A 17,614-nucleotide genomic window follows, 5' to 3' on the forward strand; every position below is an offset into this window, starting at 1 on the left:
ATAGGAGTCACGTGTAACCAATAGGAAGTATTACATATATACTTCCTAGGAGCGAAATCACATAGAAAAGGTGCTCCTAGGAGTAAAGTGGGTCCGTGTAAGAGGGTATTTTACACAACCACGATTAGTGATCGCTTAGGGTGATCAAGGACACCGTGCCCTTAGGATAGATAATATCCTATGTGTATAGCTATATATATCTCGGACAGTGTCTGGCATAACGAATTACCTAAACAAGTAGTCACGTGACGACTTATTAAGTGATAAGCTCGACTCATCTAGCGATGAGTCCGGATAGCATCGAGTGATAAGTTCCGACTTATCGCCTGATAGGAAGGACTGGATATATAAGGACGCTCTTTCACCACTATATATTTAGTTCTTCGCGATCAATTGCACATTATTACTTAGTTACTACCTTTAGTACTTTGCACTTCATAGTTCACCCTCAAGATAACCCAACCTATAAGTAGGGGAATCACTCTGTGGTAACACTTAGTGATTGACTTACTTGGCGCGCACTCTGGCACGTTCTGTAAGACGCTTAACAGGATCTAATCCGAAGTAAGGCCTCGCGGGGTAAGGGTACGATTGAGAGACGCTCTTGGAATTCGCAGTCGATAAGTACGGAAGCTGTAATCGGCCGTTAGTTAGTAAACTTGGATTGTCCTTGTTTATAATAAGGTATTATCGCTCTACTCCACGTCTACTCACAGTGACCAGTTGGCACCGCGTAATAGTTAGAAGCCGTATTCATCGAAGTTATATACTAAACGTGCGGGGACGTTATAGAGGACGGCTTTTAGTTAGTCGTACTAGTGCTAAAGAAGGCCTGCGTCCTCCGCTTGAATTCGCTTTAGTTCCTTAGTCTTTTGTTTCACAGGACTAAGGCCAAGATCCTTCGGTAGGCGCTTCATAAAGAGATAGGGCCAATTCTTGCTAACCTGCCTATCCGGCTAGCCCGATCGGGTTAACGCACGATTTGCCCATGCGCCTACTATCGTCGGTGTGGGTGGGAGGTTCCAGCCATGCATTTGGACTATCCAATTGACTAAGGCTTTCTCCTGCGATTGGTCTAGGACGTTTTTCTGCGATTTAGGGGGTGTAGTTGGCGATTTGGCCTTTTTGACGCGATCGGACAAGGTAGTGCGAGATACACCGAATTCACGCGCAATTTTTGCGATTTTAGGCTTCTTTTGCAATAGGACTGCCTTACAGGCTTCGGCAATGCGAGATTCGTCAAATTCGGCGTTTTTAGGCATGTTGTGTGGTTGAATTGGATAGTAGTAGGTGGCTGGTAGAAAAGTGACGGGGATTGTGGAATGACGGGGATTGTGGGCACACCCATAAGCGTAAGCGGTGGGTGGGCAGTAAGACACGGATATCTCACCTAGCACCTATTAATTTAACTAGATATAGCGATTTTTACATACATTAATCCTGTGACCAATCTCCCTACACCCACTACACCTAGGCGGAGCCCTAGCTACCGGCCTAATTAGCGGACTAGGTAATTCAACCTCTATATGCGAATCTACCACGTCATCTTCTACCGGCTAGTCTAGCTGTTTAACTAGTTGTAGACCCTCTTCGACGGTTAAACCTTCTTCGCAAGGTATAAACCTATGCGACCGATTACGCTTCTTGACGATCTTCTTATTTGCTACGCGTAGATTAGCGTTCTCCTGACTAAGAAGGGCTGCGCTATGTATAACTATCTCGTACCCTTTAACAAGTTACGCTAGTACGGTCTTCGACGGCGTAGGAGGGCTATTTGACCGTTACTTTAGTAATTGCCTAAGCGAGGATGCTTACTTATATAATTAAGCGACTGTCTTAGGCGTCTTTAGTGTGAATTAGCTAGATCTGCTGCTTAGCTGGCTGCTTAGTAGTGTAGGAGTTCGTAGAGAGATATTAAGCTTGTTAAGCACTCTCTCGGTACCTAATAGTACTAGACCACTAGCTACGAAGCTGTTTTTGATAGTAGGATTGATTAATTAGAACGCTTCTAGCCGTGCGTACTAGTAATCCACTAAGAAATCGTGCTTGTCGATATAGTTATATCCTCTGCGCGTAAGATCGCTAACGAATCGACCGTACGCGCGCTTAAGCACTACAAAATACCCAATATCTAGTGGCTATAGTAGATACGATAAATGCGTAGGTATATAAAGAGGTATAATATCGTTTTCTGCATAGATTCGGTCGAATTAGGGTGTAAGGTGGCTAATATAACCGTCAAGAATTAATAGCCGAAACCGACCCCGTACGCGCGAATTCGTGTGTAGGATAAAGTGCTTTTCTAGCTAGCGTAGGCTAATATTATCGGTAGTCTAGCTATTCTTTAAGACCTCGATTCGCTAGTCTTTCGGTAGGTTTTCGTTAAACCATCCTACAATAGCCACTTTGCCTTTAAAGACTATACATAGCGGTAGTGAATAGCTATCTACGTAGATTGCTTCGATCGTAGTAACCTATTCGCGATTTCCTGGTTATAGAAGGGATCTCCGACCGTAGTATTCAGCTCTTGTGACTACTTTCTACGAAGATATAAGGCCTATTATAAAGCCTATCTTATCAAAGTTGTAGATATCCTCTAGTTATATACCGTTCTCGTCAATCACAATTTGTACGGTCGCGAACCACTACTGAATTGATTTCGGATCTTAGTTTAGGGCTCTTTGGTAATCCTTCCTTCGCGAGGAGCGTGTACGAAGCTCAGGGCGGCGGTTGATGAAGGTTGATGGCCAATTCTTTCCAACGGTAGGCGGAGGGTAGCTACCACGCGCAGCAAGAAGGATATTAGCCATTTCTCCCACAGTTACTAGCCTAGGCGCTGCTCCACGCGTATCCATAGAGAGAATCCATTCAGTAAGCGAATCCTCCTCTAACTGGGTCAGTTTATGACCGTTTAGGCGTGTATCGACGCGTGAGGGTAGGCTATTCGCCCTTCGAGATAAGGTAACATGAGATACACTAAATTACTTCGCAGCTGCGCGAATTGATTTGAATTGACCCTTTTGGAAAGCTTATAAGGCTAACAGAACCCTGCCCTCTTACTCGGTCGCTTTTTGCCAGGATTCAGTGCGAATTAGTGGCATGGTAGATTGTTGAAGTAGGTAAGTAGGTAGGAACGCGCGATTTCTGATGGGGTGTTTCACTCGACCGGGTGTTTCACTCGGGCGGGAATTACGTTAACTAGCGTATAGTAGTGTCTATACGATTAGAATAGCGATCGTAGACGGAAGGAGTACACGGCCAGGCTATTGAAAATTTAAACTACTTTTTATTAAGTAGTTACTATGTTACGCTCCGCTACTCCCGATGGTATATTATAGTTAGTCTGGTAGGTTCAAAGCTTATCAACCGATCAAGAGGTAGTTAATTACCTTGTTTAGTTGTTAGAGGAATAGACATGGGATGGCTAGTACCAATGAAAGAAATTCAGTGATATTGTCTATTTAAGTTGCGAATTGTGCCTCGCTAAACAGAGATCGGTCAAGTTTTGTGACGAAAATACATTAGATTGAGATCCCTAATGCTTTTCTCACACCTAGCCTAATTACAACCAACCTCTTTGACGCCCATTAAGCACAGAGCTCGATTGGAAATAGAGAAGATCAAGACCTCACGTAGGCTCCTGCCAGCGGAAATTCAGTACACAAAACAAACCCTGGAAACAAAATCGAGTAGAGAGACAGAAAGATTCCTTCCATGAATAATAATCCAATGACCCATATACTGGAAATATCAACCTATTAGATTCTCCTACGTGCTTTTGCGCTGAACGCTTGCATGTAAACGTCGAGACGGAGGAGGATTCGGCGTTTGAATACCTGTCCCAGTTTCCCGAGTGCTCCATTGGACAAATCACTTCCGACCAGGCAACCAGGCTATCTAATGAATGACTTGTGGTGGACGTGATTGGACTGCAGGGGGAGATGACATATCTACTTCCAATGGACGGGACGATCCATCTCACAGCGAACGATACCACAGTGATAATTGTTTTCAAGCAATAAATTTCTCTAAAATTCGAGGCATAAGAATAGAACTAACTAATTATTGTTCCTGCCTCTGGTATAAACCGTTGCTACTGCGTACTAGCAAGCCTGCGTCTCCAAGTCCATCAATGTCCGACTTATTTTGTCGGGCTAAATTTAGTTAGCGGCCACATTGTATGAAGGGTGCGCTTAGTCCTCACGCTGCATCTCCTTCATCGCCAATTCCGATATAAAGTATTTGACACTAGTTTCCTGTCTTTCCAATTAGCTGAAATACTTGAATTCTACCTTTCAAAAGTCTCAATTTTCTGGAAATTATATCCCAGGTTCAACAGCTAGATCCGAAATCGAACTTCAAGTCAGGCTCTAATACACCACGGCCGGATTTGAAAGCTAACGTATCAAAAGAGTTCAACCAAATCTCGGAGTCCATAGTAACCACCAAAGAGCTTGATGCGGAGGTACGAAACGCTGCGGGACGAAGGAATGACGAACGTGGCGGTTTGCCGCGGGCTGCACCGAGCGTTCAAGAGTTACGAGGCGGGCATACTGGGACGCGGCAGGAGGCGAGAAAGGCCGTTCATCTGCTAGATATGCCGTGGTACTCGATCCGGACTACGCCCCAGATTGCTGATTTGGTTAGTACAGCTGCAATTCATCGCCCCCATTCGGAGATACACGTTCGGTTTTGGGAGCTCTACGAGGGTTGCTGCTGCCAAAAGTTGGAATGACTGTTGATCATGGGTTCACTGTTTCAATTGGCCATGGGAGCTTCAAACAATCGCGAATAGTAAATGTAGGCTGCTTAAAACTAGCTCTACGAAAGTAGGTGTCCAGAGATGGGGGTAAAGCCATTTATTCAATTTTAGTCATGATGAAACCACAATATCTCGAGGGCTATAGGACCGCTTGCCACTGACATACATACGAAGAGTCTTCAACAGGCTGACGAGCTATGTCATAGTCCCGAGGGAAACGTAGAGTGTCCGGGAGCGACTGCGTTGTTACTCTGCTTGTTCAAATATAGAAACTCAAGAGTACTGATTGAAACTCGTAGTACAAACAGAACATGGTAATTCGAACTATTTGGCGACTGTGTTCGGTAAGAGCACGATGAGACAGTCTACCTGTGCATCAAGGACCAAAGCACTTGTAAAATGGATATAATCACCAGGCTTAAGCACTTAACCTGCAACTTCTAGTTCGGCAGAAGATAAATCTTTATCTTTCGGATCGTTATTTCCCGAATCATTATTTGCCGGATCGACAGAGAGTGGGAAAAATAGGGACCGATATGTTGGGATTAAGCCAATCTCCGCCTAGAGCGTATTTTTTGTCATAGCAGTAATTATTGTCTAAATACATTAGCTATGCTAGAGTACTTCTTATACTTGGAAATCATATCCAAAAAACATCTAAGCAGAGCTATACTCTCTTTGTTGATATATGTAACCTGAAAAAAGTCGCTTAGTATGGTGTAGAGGTTGTCCAGCACGGCCGTGTCCCGACCGGCCGTGAACCACGTTAACTAGTGAGTCCCAGCCACTGTACTGTGTGTTTGGATTCCTTCGTCACGTGCTGTCCAATCACAAATTATCTGTGCGTTGTAATTACCTTTGTCCTTGGTGAAATATTGACGTCAGGAGGCGAAATTACTTCCCATTTCTATGCACGCCTTCTCACAACCATTTTCGAGAACTATGTCGTATTTGCTTTCATCACTATTAGTTCGAAATGGATTTAGAGCATAATAACAACAGCGCACGTGGCTCTTCCCATATTCCCGAGAGTACAATGACTTATTCTTCTCCAGGAGATTTCGGACAATGATCCTGAATCGCAAGACCAAAGAAACCTAAGCGATAACCTCCCCCCACAGAAAATGAGACTCGCAGACTCGCCCGAGCCAGACCGATTTCCCACACTTGAGCACACACAGAGAACATCCGAAAACCTCCGGGCCCGAAGAAGTGGTGCAAGTCAACATCAGTCATTTTCGAGCGTATCTGGTAGAGAGATGCAATTAGCGCCAGGCAGAAGCCGTGAAATTAAAAAACCGGAACAGACAGAACGGACACATCCACATGCAAAAAGTTTGGTTACCGGCGACTTAACTGAGGCGCCTGAAAGCCCAAAAAAGAGCAACGATCAATTAAGACTACGGCTGGATCTTAACCTTGACATTGAAGTCCAATTAAAGGCCAGGATCGAGGGCGATATCACCCTCTCACTTCTGTAAGTACCGGATTATACAGGTATATGCTTCCGAATGGCTCACAACAATAACTCGGCGTAGGCAATAGGGGTCGGTTGGTTTTGGTTCTGTTTCGAAGCGATGCGCCCGGCTTCCGGCTGTCGTTAATGATGATATGATTGTCTACACCCGAGGTGTAATCTTTCTACATGAGTTGAGCTGTTCCCTCGACAGCGATGAGTTCGGCTAATACAGGCAGACCATCAGCAGCAGGAGAGCCTTGTTTCAATGATTTTCATGTTCCTGGGCGCTCGCGTTTTCCGATATTGGAGGAATTTCAAAGAGTAACCTTTTCGCTCGCTTTTGTCAGACCCGGTTCACACTGGCTCACCCCTTTGTTTGACGACTCCCGCTAGCGTAACCCCCTTCAAAAAATGAACCTAGGTCTTACTTGTGAGTCTCAAAGTTTTGCACGAAGGCCTTTTTCAATACTGCTCAAAAGACTCTGTTAATATAAATGTCCACGGTGATTGGGCGTATAAGGGATGCTACCATGACAAGTGAAGACTGTTTCACAATTTATGTTTCGAGATATTGATTTCCCAAGCTGATCTTTGTCGATTTTTTTACCACGATCTGCTTTCGTAGTCTTCGAGAAGGAAGACACTGAAGCGGGTCACCCTAGAATTGTAAGTTGTCTTTCGAATACAAGAACTCAATGGTACATAACTCACATGATTCAAAAGAGGAGGAAATGATCCAGCTATTATACTTCCTGACGTTGATGTAGATAAAGTTGCTGAAAAGGTAATTTGACCCTGCTTGTCCTTTTCTATTTCGAACTAACAATTTCAGGTGGCTTTTTTTGCATTGAACTCGGGCCGGATTTGTACCCCCAATTTCTCTCTGCCTTTATCGAGTATTTAAATGCTTTGATTTGTCTAGATTTGCCTCAACATCAAGAGAATCTACCCTCATGAATCTATTTTTGATGAATTCAAATCCAGCCTGGTGAATCATGTCAAAGCCTTCAAATTCGGCGATAGCTCCCAGCAAGGAGTTAGCCATGGCCCACTACAGAACTCTATGTAGTATGAGCGGGTCAAGACTTTCTTTGACGATATCAAAAGCCAGGATTGGGATGTTGCTGTGGGTGGAGAAATGAATAGCTCTCCTGGCTACTTTATCACTCCCACTGTGATTGATCGGCCTCCTGAGAATTCCCGTATTGTGGTTGAAGAGCCTTTTGGTGAGTAACTTCCATTATCAGCGCAGCCAAAATTAATGCTCCTAACGATGTTGTACAACGTCAGGTCCAATTGTTCCTTTGCTATCGTGGAAAGACGAAGAGGAGGTTATTTCTCGTGCGAATAATACTAGAATGGTCCTTGGAGCATCTGTGTGGACAAATGACCTGACAAAGGCCGACCGAGTCGCCAGACAGCTCCAGGCTGGAAATGTGTGGGTAAGCACACACTTTGATCTCTCTCCTATGGTGCCATGCGGTGGTCACAAGGAAAGTGGGATTGGTACAGAATGGGGCACAAACGGTCTGAAGGGATTCTGCAATGCGCAAACTCTATTTTGAATAGTTAGGAATATCATCAGCCGAGCCATTTGATTCACCAAAATGATACTATAAGACAATTTTCGTCTATTTTACTGCACTATGAATAGTCTAATTCCTATTTTACCTCCACCGACTGTAGCACGGAACTTGAGAACTTAAAAGGAAAATTTAAAGATGTTGCGAGAGATGGTCATGAACGAAGTCTGCGCCTAGAAGAGAAAATCGAGAATACATAACAAGCAGAACTTGACCACCTATGCGCTTCTCATCCCTTGTGATATATGTAGGTAAAGAATCACGTTAAAAAATATACTAAATATACTAAGCATTCCCTAAGTGAACTTCTGGGCGACCCTCAAACTTTCACCCAAGAAATGTTTCTGGTGACCGTCTGCGTCGGTTTACTGAGATCTATTGTAGATTTAGTATGTTTGGGAGAAGGACCCTATCCTATCGCAGACCATTCTGGCATTCTTACTTTTCAAAGAGATGAACTTGAATCATGTACTAGTTTGGCTGTTACAATATGTATCCATTCTGACCTATAATAATAAACATCAAAGCGACAAATCAAAATCAGAGCGACTGATGAATGAAGGATGCAAGGTTAGCGGCAAAGTCTCCCCTCATCATGCTAAAGTGATTGGCGCCATGCGCCTTCTCAATGTTAATCTCGCAACCAGGGAAGAGCCTCGCCCAACCATTATCCGAAAAGTCGGTGCGAGCCTCAGTTAAAAACTTCATTCCCTCCGTGTCCTCTTCACAGGACGGCGGCCGTGGAATATCCGCATTGTCCATGACACTTGAGCAAGCCCAGATCATCGATACGCGGGGCTTGTTAGCTTCAGTAAGCGTCAAGGGTGCAGCATAGTACTCGTGCAGTGTGTCGATCGTGGCGTTGAAATGGGGAACCAGCCATTCAGGCGCCTGGGCAGGACCTTGTTCACCTTGGCATTTGCCAAAGAGATGTACCTTGTTGCAGTAATCATAGAAGTGCTGTGGCAGACGATCCAGACCATTGGGCACGGGACTGTCGATGAGAGTGAGACTTGCAACTCGTTCTTGGTAATCCTCGATTATCATTTGAGTTGCGCGATAGGCCAAAATACCGCCTGCAGACCAACCGCCGAAGTGGTAGGGCCCGCTTGGTTGGCGACGACGGACTTCCTCAATGTAGCTCTTGATCAGGCCCTCCACGGTGCAATTGAAGAGATGTGGCTGGCGGTGGTAAGGTGAGTTCAGGCCTACAACAGAAACACTGGAGTCGACCCGTGGAATTCCTGTGTACGAGGTCGCCGAGCCAGCACCATCGGGGAAGAGGAACAACGTCTTCTCCGTCTTCGCGGGCGAGCCCTGCAAGAGAACAGATGTGGTCTTCGGCACAGGTTGGGCTGCTGGCTTTGCATCTTTGTCGCTATTACCAGACTGGAAGTACTCTGACGTCTCCGAGGATGGAGTGATGGCTCCTGAGGCCGGACTGCCATTGTTATCATCGCCTGAGCTCGAGTAATCACTGCTAGATGGATCGGCCAGGAACAGGACTTTGATCTCGCCAATGGTCGGGTAATCAGTGAAAATGGATTCAAGGGGAACGTCCATTTCCAGCTCTTCAGCGAATCGGCTAACAATCACGAGTGAAAGCAATGAGTCGATACCCATGTCAGAGAAGACACAGTCATCAGTCAACTCGGCGATGCTGATTCCACTCTCTTCAGAGATGATTGACAGTGCAGTAGTCCAATTTGAAGGGGTCGATGCCACCTTGGCCTGAGGAGCAGAGACGGGGAATTCCTCGACAGCAACAGGCGTGGGAACATCTGGGATTGGTGTTGGCGTTGTATCATTGCTTTCATGCTGGCCAAGGTACGTCTTCAAATCAGCCACTGTGGGATAGGTGATGAAGAAACCTTCAACAGGTACGTCTATGGGCAGCTCCTCGCGGAATCGACTTGTGATGACAAGAGAAAGGAGAGAGTCCAGCCCCATATCTGAAAAGACGCAGCTTTCTTCCAGCTCGGACAGAGCAACGCCACTCTCCTCCGAGATGATTTGCAGCGCAGATGCCACGAGGGAAGATGAGCTGGCTGGTGGTGGTGACTTTGCAGTCACTGGAGGTGCCGCGACCAGAGGGGATAGAGTATTTCGATGGCCAACCTTCTTTGGTGCAGGGGCTCCTGTCTTGGGTGTCTGCTTCGCAGAGGCGACAAGAGCTTTCTTAGCAGACGCGACAAGGGCTGGATCGCCGCTCTCCATCGAGAGTACGTAGCGCAACACGTGTCTGGGAACACCTTGGGACTGTTGAAAAAAAGTTAGCACCTCCAAGCAGATACCACTGGGAAATATAATTACTTACCACAACACCCTGGAAGGTTGCCACAACGGTATCCCCGTCCATCACGATCATATCGCCCTCATACATGCGGCTATCGCCCTCAGCCATCTGCACAAATGTACTGTAGTGTGCATCTGGCCGTAGGGGCTCATACAACTGCAAGCTCTTCCAGCCGTGGTTGACAAACACTTCCCGGTCAAGGTCAGCGTCATCATTGCAGTTCATCACAAATCCACTAGACTGAGCCAGGCCGTCGAGATAAGACGGGTGGGTATGGAACTTTCCAGGAGATTGCACCTCAGAGAAGCAAACGCGACCAGCAGCCTCTAGGGTCTTGCTATCAATGATAACTTCCTCAATTGTGCGATAGTCTTGGTGGAATTCGGCCAAAGGACGGATCATCTTGTACACCATAGCACGGTTGAATCGTTGCGTTTTGCCAGGCTCCAGACCCTGACGCATCTCTTGCACACGTTTCTGGATCTTAGCACGGTCTTTCTCCGCAGCTGGGCGGCGAGTTGGGCTTGAGAGAAGAATCGTGCAGTGTGCGTGCTCATTAGTGGGCTGACCCTTGGACTATCGCAGCGTCAGTATAGGATATTTCAGTATGGAGACGTGGTTAGACTTACATCGTGGGTGAGGAATCGACACAAGGCACTGCCTGCGTCCCAATTGACAGTTGTCGCCGCACGCAGAAGATGGGTGCCACTGGGCTTTGCAATAAGCGCCTTCTTGATGGTCATTTCCGTGATTGCAACCACGCTGTCGACATCCTGGCATTGGCTGCGGCTGCGGAGGTACTCACCCACCGTCATGGCAATATCGGCATATACAGACTAAAAAGCCGTCAGCATCAAAAGCCTTATGAAAGATGGAATGGGAAAGGAAGCACAAACCGGAGTACAGAGAGGAATCCCATCAACGTTGTGACCTTGTACGATGGGACTCAGATCCTTGCGACACAAATCGGCTTCAACCACGATACCATCCTTGGTCTCCTCCAAAATGCGATGGATCGTAGTTGATTCCTCCAGACGAGCATTTTGAATAATAGGCGGATCGCCTTTGCGTAGAGACCAGTCATTGACGTACTGAACCCAGTATTCTTTTAAGTTCCAGTTATACGCTGGAAGGCGAATGACGTGCTGTGCGGCAGCAAACGACCGGTGATACTCATTCCATGTAATGTCCATCCCGGCACGGTACAGAGTCGACATAGCCTCGCCCAGGCTCTGCCAGTCATCGCGTCCGCGCTGCAGAGTCGGCACGGCATGCGCCTGAGCTGTCTTCGAGGATGCTTTGATCAGGCCCGTCACCACTCCATGGGGGCCAATCTCGACGAATTGGGTGCGATCAGTGATTATGCCCGCAGTTCGAGCTACCTGCATGGCTCGATGGAAGTTCACAGTCTCACGGCAGTGTCGCTGGAGGTATTCAGGCCCGAACGTTCCTTCATTCTCCACAATCTCACCCAGCAGGGGCGACAGGACGGGGATCGACGGTTTGTTGAAAACAATCGGCTGAGCTGCCTGAACCAGATCATCCAGGATGGGCTGAACCTGGGACGAGTGGTAGGCATATGAAACGGGGATCGTCTTGGATCGCACACCCGCTTGCGACAGGGCTTGCTGAAGCGCTTCAATCTGGTCATTGGGACCCGCCAGAACTGTCTCTTCGGGCGCGTTGATACACGCAATTTCGTATTGCATCCCAGACACGACAGACTCAACATCTGCCGCTGATGCCCGTGCTACCAACATGCTGTGGGTGTGCAGAGTGCAATGCTCCTCCAAGAGCTGTGCTCGCTTACCAACAAGGAAGACGGTATCAGCATCGGACAAGACACCTGCCACATTCAAGGCGGCATATTCTCCCAGACTATGACCGAAAACGGCACTGGGGATGATTCCGAACGACGCCCAGAGACGGGCCAACGCAATTTGAAGGCATACGCTCGCCAGCTGTGCAGTCATAGGTGAGAAGCGCTTCAAGCTGGAATCGGAATCATTCTCAATAAAAGGCAGGAAGCTATCAAAGCCAAGTGATTGAGAAATGCGGTCCAAGAGCTGCATGTTGCTGCGGAATGATGGCATAGACTCGTAGAGCTGTCGGCTCATACCAACGAATTGGCTACCCTGTCCGGTGAAAGCGAACACCAGTTTAGGAATCCCGAGTGGCCGGTTAGCACCGTCACCGCGAGACAGGGCAGCCTGGAGCTGCTGCTGAATATCGGGGATGTTGGTGCCTTGCACAATAACACGATGCAGATGGTGCATGCGACGGGCAGTTGTTGTGTACGAAAGCTGCGGCAGAGAGAGGCCTTCTCCAGCGGATTCGATGAAGCCAAGTAGTGACTTGACATTCGCTTCGAGGGAAGACGCACACTTGGCTGAGACAGCAACAAGATGATTAGTTCGAGGATCGATTTCCTCAGTAGGCTCAGGCAACGGGGGTGCGTCTTCCAACAAGAGCGCAGTGTTACCACCAGCGGCGCTGAAGTTGTTCACCAGCACGCGACGAGGCTCGCCCTGTCGTTGTTCCCACGCTGTGGGAGTCAATGCAATATGAACATTGCGGTCGCCAAGATCTGTGGGGAATTTGCGGTTAATGCGAGTCTTGATACCGCAGTGAGGCGCGATGGCATTATTTTCCATCATTAACAACACCTTGATCAGACTCGACACACCAGAAGCAGCCTCTCCGTGTCCAATATTAGCCTTTGCGGATCCCAGATACAGCGGCTGATCTGGAGTGCGGTAGGGAACAGAAGATGGGGCCAGCGTAGACAGCACAGAGTTCATCTCCCCAGCATCTCCGGCCTGGGTTCCTGTTCCATGCATCTCAGCATAGCTAATGCTGTAGGGTGAAACACCAGCCGTGCGCAGAAGATTCTGGATAAGATGTTGCTGCGCACCGGAATGGGGACGGGTAATAGACTCTGCATCGGCAGAGTGGTTTGTCCCGGCACTCAAGATGAGACCGCAAATAGGATCGCGGTCTGCCAGAGCATCATCAAGACGCTTCAAAATGACAGTGCCGACACCTTCACCACGGCAGTATCCATCAGCTTCGTCATCAAACGTCTTGCAATTGCCCGTTCGAGACAAGAAGTGGCCGCGATCCAAACCAGCCGTGAAGTCGGGGTTCGTGAGGATATTGGTACCTCCTGCAATAGCAGTGTCAACTTCCCCACGCCAGAGGGCATTGCAGGCAAGGTGAATAGCTGCCAGACTAGACGAACATGCGGTGTCAACTGCATAGCTAGGACCAGTGAATTTGAAACAGTAGTTCAGCCGACCAGGAATGAAAGCCCGATTGCCACCGGGGATGAAGTACGTGTCAATGTTCTGTGCCGTGTTGGTCTCCATCCAATCATTGGATGTAACACCGTACCAGACACCGACACGGTCTTTCGCAGTGGATGGTGTGGCATTAGGTACCAGGCCAGCTCGCTCCATAGCCTCGTATGCCGTCATCAAGGCAATGCGTTGCGCAGGGTCTACCTGAGGGGCCTCACGAGGTGACAGATTGAAGAAGCGAGCATCAAACGCCGCTGGGTTCTGCAACCAACAACCATAGGGCGTGGCACTTGTGTTCTTCTTTCCCTTTCCTGGCTCTGCGACGTGAGTTCGTGCATCCCAATGCGTGGCCGGGACGACCTCGTGCACGTCAAGTCCCTTGATGAGCAGGTCCCAAAATTCCTCGTTACACTCGGCGTGTGGATACCGGCCAGAGTATCCGATGATAGCAATCTTGGAAGAGTCGATGTTTTCCGTCGGTTTCAACGCCGGGTTAGTGGAAGGGGCGGGTTGATACCGAGTGAGGCCGGTAGCAGCCTCGATTGCTTCGGCAAGACGAGGCCCTGCAGAACTACCAAATGACTGGACATGGAATTGTGGGGCTTCAGGGGTATCATGACCAGGGAGCGCCGCGATCATTCCATTGACAAAGCTCTGCCAGCGGAGAGTCTCCAGGAGAATCTGAGCCAGGGCATATTCAAATCGAGAACGGACATTGGTTCCCTCAAAGAGTCTTCCGCTCGTACTGGAGATGAACGGGATGTTGCTTGTAGTCTCCTTCTCATTGGCGAGAAGGTTACCTAGAATAGACTCAGAATCGGAAGGGTTAAAAAGAGAAGAAGAGTGATAAGGAGCAAAAATAGGGATAGATCGTGGGGCGAGACTAGTAAACTCGGCAGATTGTCTCAGGCTAAACAGACTCGTGGGCGGTCCACTGATTGTCACAGCATGAGACAGATATGCGCTGATATAGGGTCGAGTATGCGTTGGTAGATGCTACTTGTGGTTAGAACTCTCTTGGTTCATCCATATCGACGGAAAATATCAACCACCAACCTGGGCTTCAATGAATCTATCGATTCGGTGTGAAATATCATCTGGTGATCGTGTCGCAACCACCATAGACCATGACTCCGTTTCAGATTGATCAATCGCGCGCCCGACTCGCGATACATGCAGGCCCGTTCTAAATGCAATCCGGATGGTTCGTGCTCCAACATCGGGGAGTTCAGAGATAGATTGGCAACTGCTAACGGCCGCTGCAGATAGAGAGCCCAGGCAAAGACCACCGATTATGGTAGCTGAGGGCCTAGTATAGGTAGAGGCTTCGCTTTGAGCACTAGAATAAATGATTGAATGTCAGCTTCAAGCATCAACATCGACTAGAAGAGGATGGACTTACTATATGAAGTGAGCCAGCTGGTTGATACAGGTCAGAGCACTATCAATAGATGGATAGGCATTTTTCTGAGCATCCCTCCAGTCCAGCAAACTGCCAATCGACGGGAAATGAGGGTATTGTTGGCGGACTTGAAGCGGCAGTGAGCTGATCTCCGTTCGCAATCCTCGTATGGCCTTGTTCAGAAAGGCATTCAGTAATGGTTCTGCATTAGGAGTGAGAAGACAACGGAGCGAAGTAAAGTCGTCAGTTTGATCCCCAAACAGAATGATTTGCTGAACGCGTGCCATGTTGATAGAAGACTTGTTAGCACACAGGGACGTAGTAGATGCATCCCGATCTGATTCCACGGGTATTCGGCTGTCATTTTAACATCTCAAGTCCTGATCATATAGTTCATTCGTATTAGTAAGGTTTCATGACCCGAGACAAGTAGAAGCGCTTCCATGTGTCCATGCAGCCCCATCGGGTCAGCATAGACAAGCCTCGGGGATACAGCCACCAAAAGCACTTGCAAGCTTATCATGAACGAGTAATACTCGGGGTAGACAAACATGCACGATCGGAATTGCGATATCATGACCGAACCGCTGATAAATGCTGGCAGTTGAGGTCCGGCGTCCGGACTTGTACTCGGAACCCGAGTGTACCAGGTACCAAGTACCAGACCCGGTCTCCGAGGTATATTGGTGTTCGTGTCTTTCTGGTGTCTATCCTCTGATTTCCCCTTGTTTTTAATTTAGAGATTAGTGCTCCCCGGAGAATTTAGCGCCACCTTCTCATAGTATGCTCAACTATCTGTATCATTTTGTTGCCCGTGTCATGTCTCCCTTGATTTACAACGGCGTGCCTTCGCCAGTCTCGGAGGGCTCAGCAGATGCTAAGTCCCTGCCAGCTACAAAGGATGACCTGCTTAGTGAGCTGGCAAGTTCCATTTCGTCCAATGCTCAGATTGTGAGCGCCTTTTTACATGCCGAGGGCCATAATGCCCCGTCATTTGATCGCGATGCTGCTTCAACTGTAATTCCAGCCACCGCTCCCACTGATGTCCAGAAAGCACGCGAAGCACTGCTAGAAGCATCAATGAAAATCTTCCAGCTTGCATCAGGACCTAGAGAGTATCTACCAAATTTGGCAGTGCATGTGGGTGGTCCCTTTTCTCCAGCACCTCCAAGGCAGGGCACTTTGCGCCTCCTTCTGTACCTTTCCTTCTCTCTTAACTCGACTAACCATATCCACATAGTACCAATATCTGTCGTGTCTCCACTGGTTGATTCATTTCGGGATCTTCTCACGGGTTCCCTCAACCGGATCAATTACTTATGCCGAGCTGGCAGCTGATGCCGGCGTCCCCGAGCGGACACTGAAGACTGTAGCACGTATGATCATGACCAGTCAAGTATTTTACGAGCCCCAGCCAGGAAGCATTGCACACACGGCGACATCAGCGCAGTTTGTGACCAACCAGAGTTTGAACGACTGGGCCCAGTTCATGTGCGAGGCCTCCGTACCGGCCGCTCTGAGTCTGGTTGCCGCTACAGAGCGATGGCCAACCAGCCATTCGCGTACTGAGACGGCCTATAATGTCGCCGCCAACACTGACTTGCCATTCTTTGATCATTTGGCCACTCTACCCGAGCGAACCCGACAATTTGCCGGATACATGAAGAATGTCACCAGCAGTGAAGGCACAAAGCTTGACCATCTGCTCTCCGGCTTCAACTGGGCGGCACTTGGGTCAGCGAAGATCGTCGATGTAAGTCTCTCGGGCTGCTCATCCGATCAATCTGTCAAAATGACACTAACCAGTGCAAAAGGTCGGAGGCTCCACCGGAAATGCAGGCATGGCGCTAGCAAATTCATTCCCAGAGCTGCAAATCACTGTGCAGGATCTCCCCGAGAACGCTGCCGAAGGGGCCGCAACATTGAAGCCTGATCTGGCGTCGCGTGTTACTTTCCAAGCACACGATTTCTTCCAGCCACAGCCAGTCATCGGGGCTGACATTTACTTGCTCCGCATGATCCTGCACGATTGGGCTATACCCGAGGCTGTCCGCATCCTGCAGCAGCTGGTCCCGGCGATGCGTCGGGGTTCGCGAATCGTCATCATGGACTCGGTTTTGCCGCGTCCGGGATCTATAGCCTCGACTAAGGAGCGCCTTCTTCGCGTGCGCGATTTGACCATGCTTCAGGTGTTTAACAGTTGTGAGAGAGATCTGGATGATTGGATCCATTTGTTGAGTCTTGCGGATAAACGGCTGCGACTCGCGGATGTGGCGCAGCCTCGCGGTAGTGTCATGTCTCTTCTAACTGTTACCCTCGATGAGTGATTGTCCATAGCCGAACGTGCTGGAGTCGCAGCACGGTGATGTATGGCATCCCGATAATCTTATTTAAACGCAGTTGATCTCATTTGTTCGCCGCTGGTCTTGGATGTTTGTTAATTAACTCGTAAGCCAACGGAATGCAACCGCGAGGGGACGCGCTGGATTTGTTTGTATGTCGAGTCATGTGACTGTGTAGTAGTCAAGAAATCGGAATCTTGCGACCGAAAAAATAGTCGCCGTTTTTTCTTTAGTAAAGTCTTGGTGTATTTTTTTGAGTTAAATTACTAAATACCCCATGCAAGATCTGTGGATTTGTCTCCCAAGGTCCGACTGTTGGGGGTTTGGGGGTTTCAAAGCTATGGAATTTCCCATTCTATCATTTCACCCCTCTTATTCTTCTTCCTAGGTGAATATATGTCCTCCTCCTTAGAATTTCGAGTCCGAAATCTTCGAGAACTGGCCTAGGGTTGCAATTTATGCCGGGAAGGT

General features: G+C 48.3%; 4 protein-coding genes across 4 annotated transcripts; 2 read left to right on the plus strand and 2 right to left on the minus strand.

Annotated features, from left to right (window-relative positions):
- Positions 1-821: 821 nt before the first annotated feature.
- On the minus strand, positions 822-1,262 carry N7496_010844 (transposase; the record flags this gene model as incomplete). The annotated part of the gene is made up of 2 exons (XM_056703757.1): positions 822-956; positions 999-1,262. 2 exons carry the CDS (start codon positions 1,260-1,262, stop codon positions 822-824), a joined length of 399 nt encoding a protein of 132 aa, XP_056549717.1.
- Positions 1,263-7,143: 5,881 nt separating this feature from the next.
- N7496_010845 (aldehyde dehydrogenase) lies at positions 7,144-7,786 on the plus strand (the record flags this gene model as incomplete). Its single annotated transcript, XM_056703758.1, has 3 exons — positions 7,144-7,257; positions 7,291-7,447; positions 7,512-7,786. Coding segments are annotated over 3 exons (546 nt in total), but the record flags the coding sequence as incomplete, so codon positions are not given.
- A 558-nt stretch (positions 7,787-8,344) lies between these two features.
- On the minus strand, positions 8,345-15,088 carry N7496_010846 (type I polyketide synthase; the record flags this gene model as incomplete). Its single annotated transcript, XM_056703759.1, has 6 exons — positions 8,345-10,063; positions 10,122-10,676; positions 10,730-10,936; positions 10,997-14,395; positions 14,456-14,738; positions 14,802-15,088. The coding sequence occupies 6 exons, from the start codon at positions 15,086-15,088 to the stop codon at positions 8,345-8,347; spliced, it is 6,450 nt and encodes a 2,149-aa protein (XP_056549719.1).
- Positions 15,089-15,620: 532 nt separating this feature from the next.
- On the plus strand, positions 15,621-17,128 carry N7496_010847 (uncharacterized protein; the record flags this gene model as incomplete). The annotated part of the gene is made up of 3 exons (XM_056703760.1): positions 15,621-15,941; positions 16,042-16,554; positions 16,616-17,128. 3 exons carry the CDS (start codon positions 15,621-15,623, stop codon positions 17,126-17,128), a joined length of 1,347 nt encoding a protein of 448 aa, XP_056549720.1.
- Between the last annotated feature and the right edge of the window lie 486 nt (positions 17,129-17,614).

This window comes from Penicillium cataractarum (assembly GCF_028827025.1).
Source record: "Penicillium cataractarum strain IBT 29864 chromosome Unknown utg000009l, whole genome shotgun sequence".
In the NCBI taxonomy this organism is placed as follows: Eukaryota; Fungi; Ascomycota; class Eurotiomycetes; order Eurotiales; family Aspergillaceae; genus Penicillium; species Penicillium cataractarum.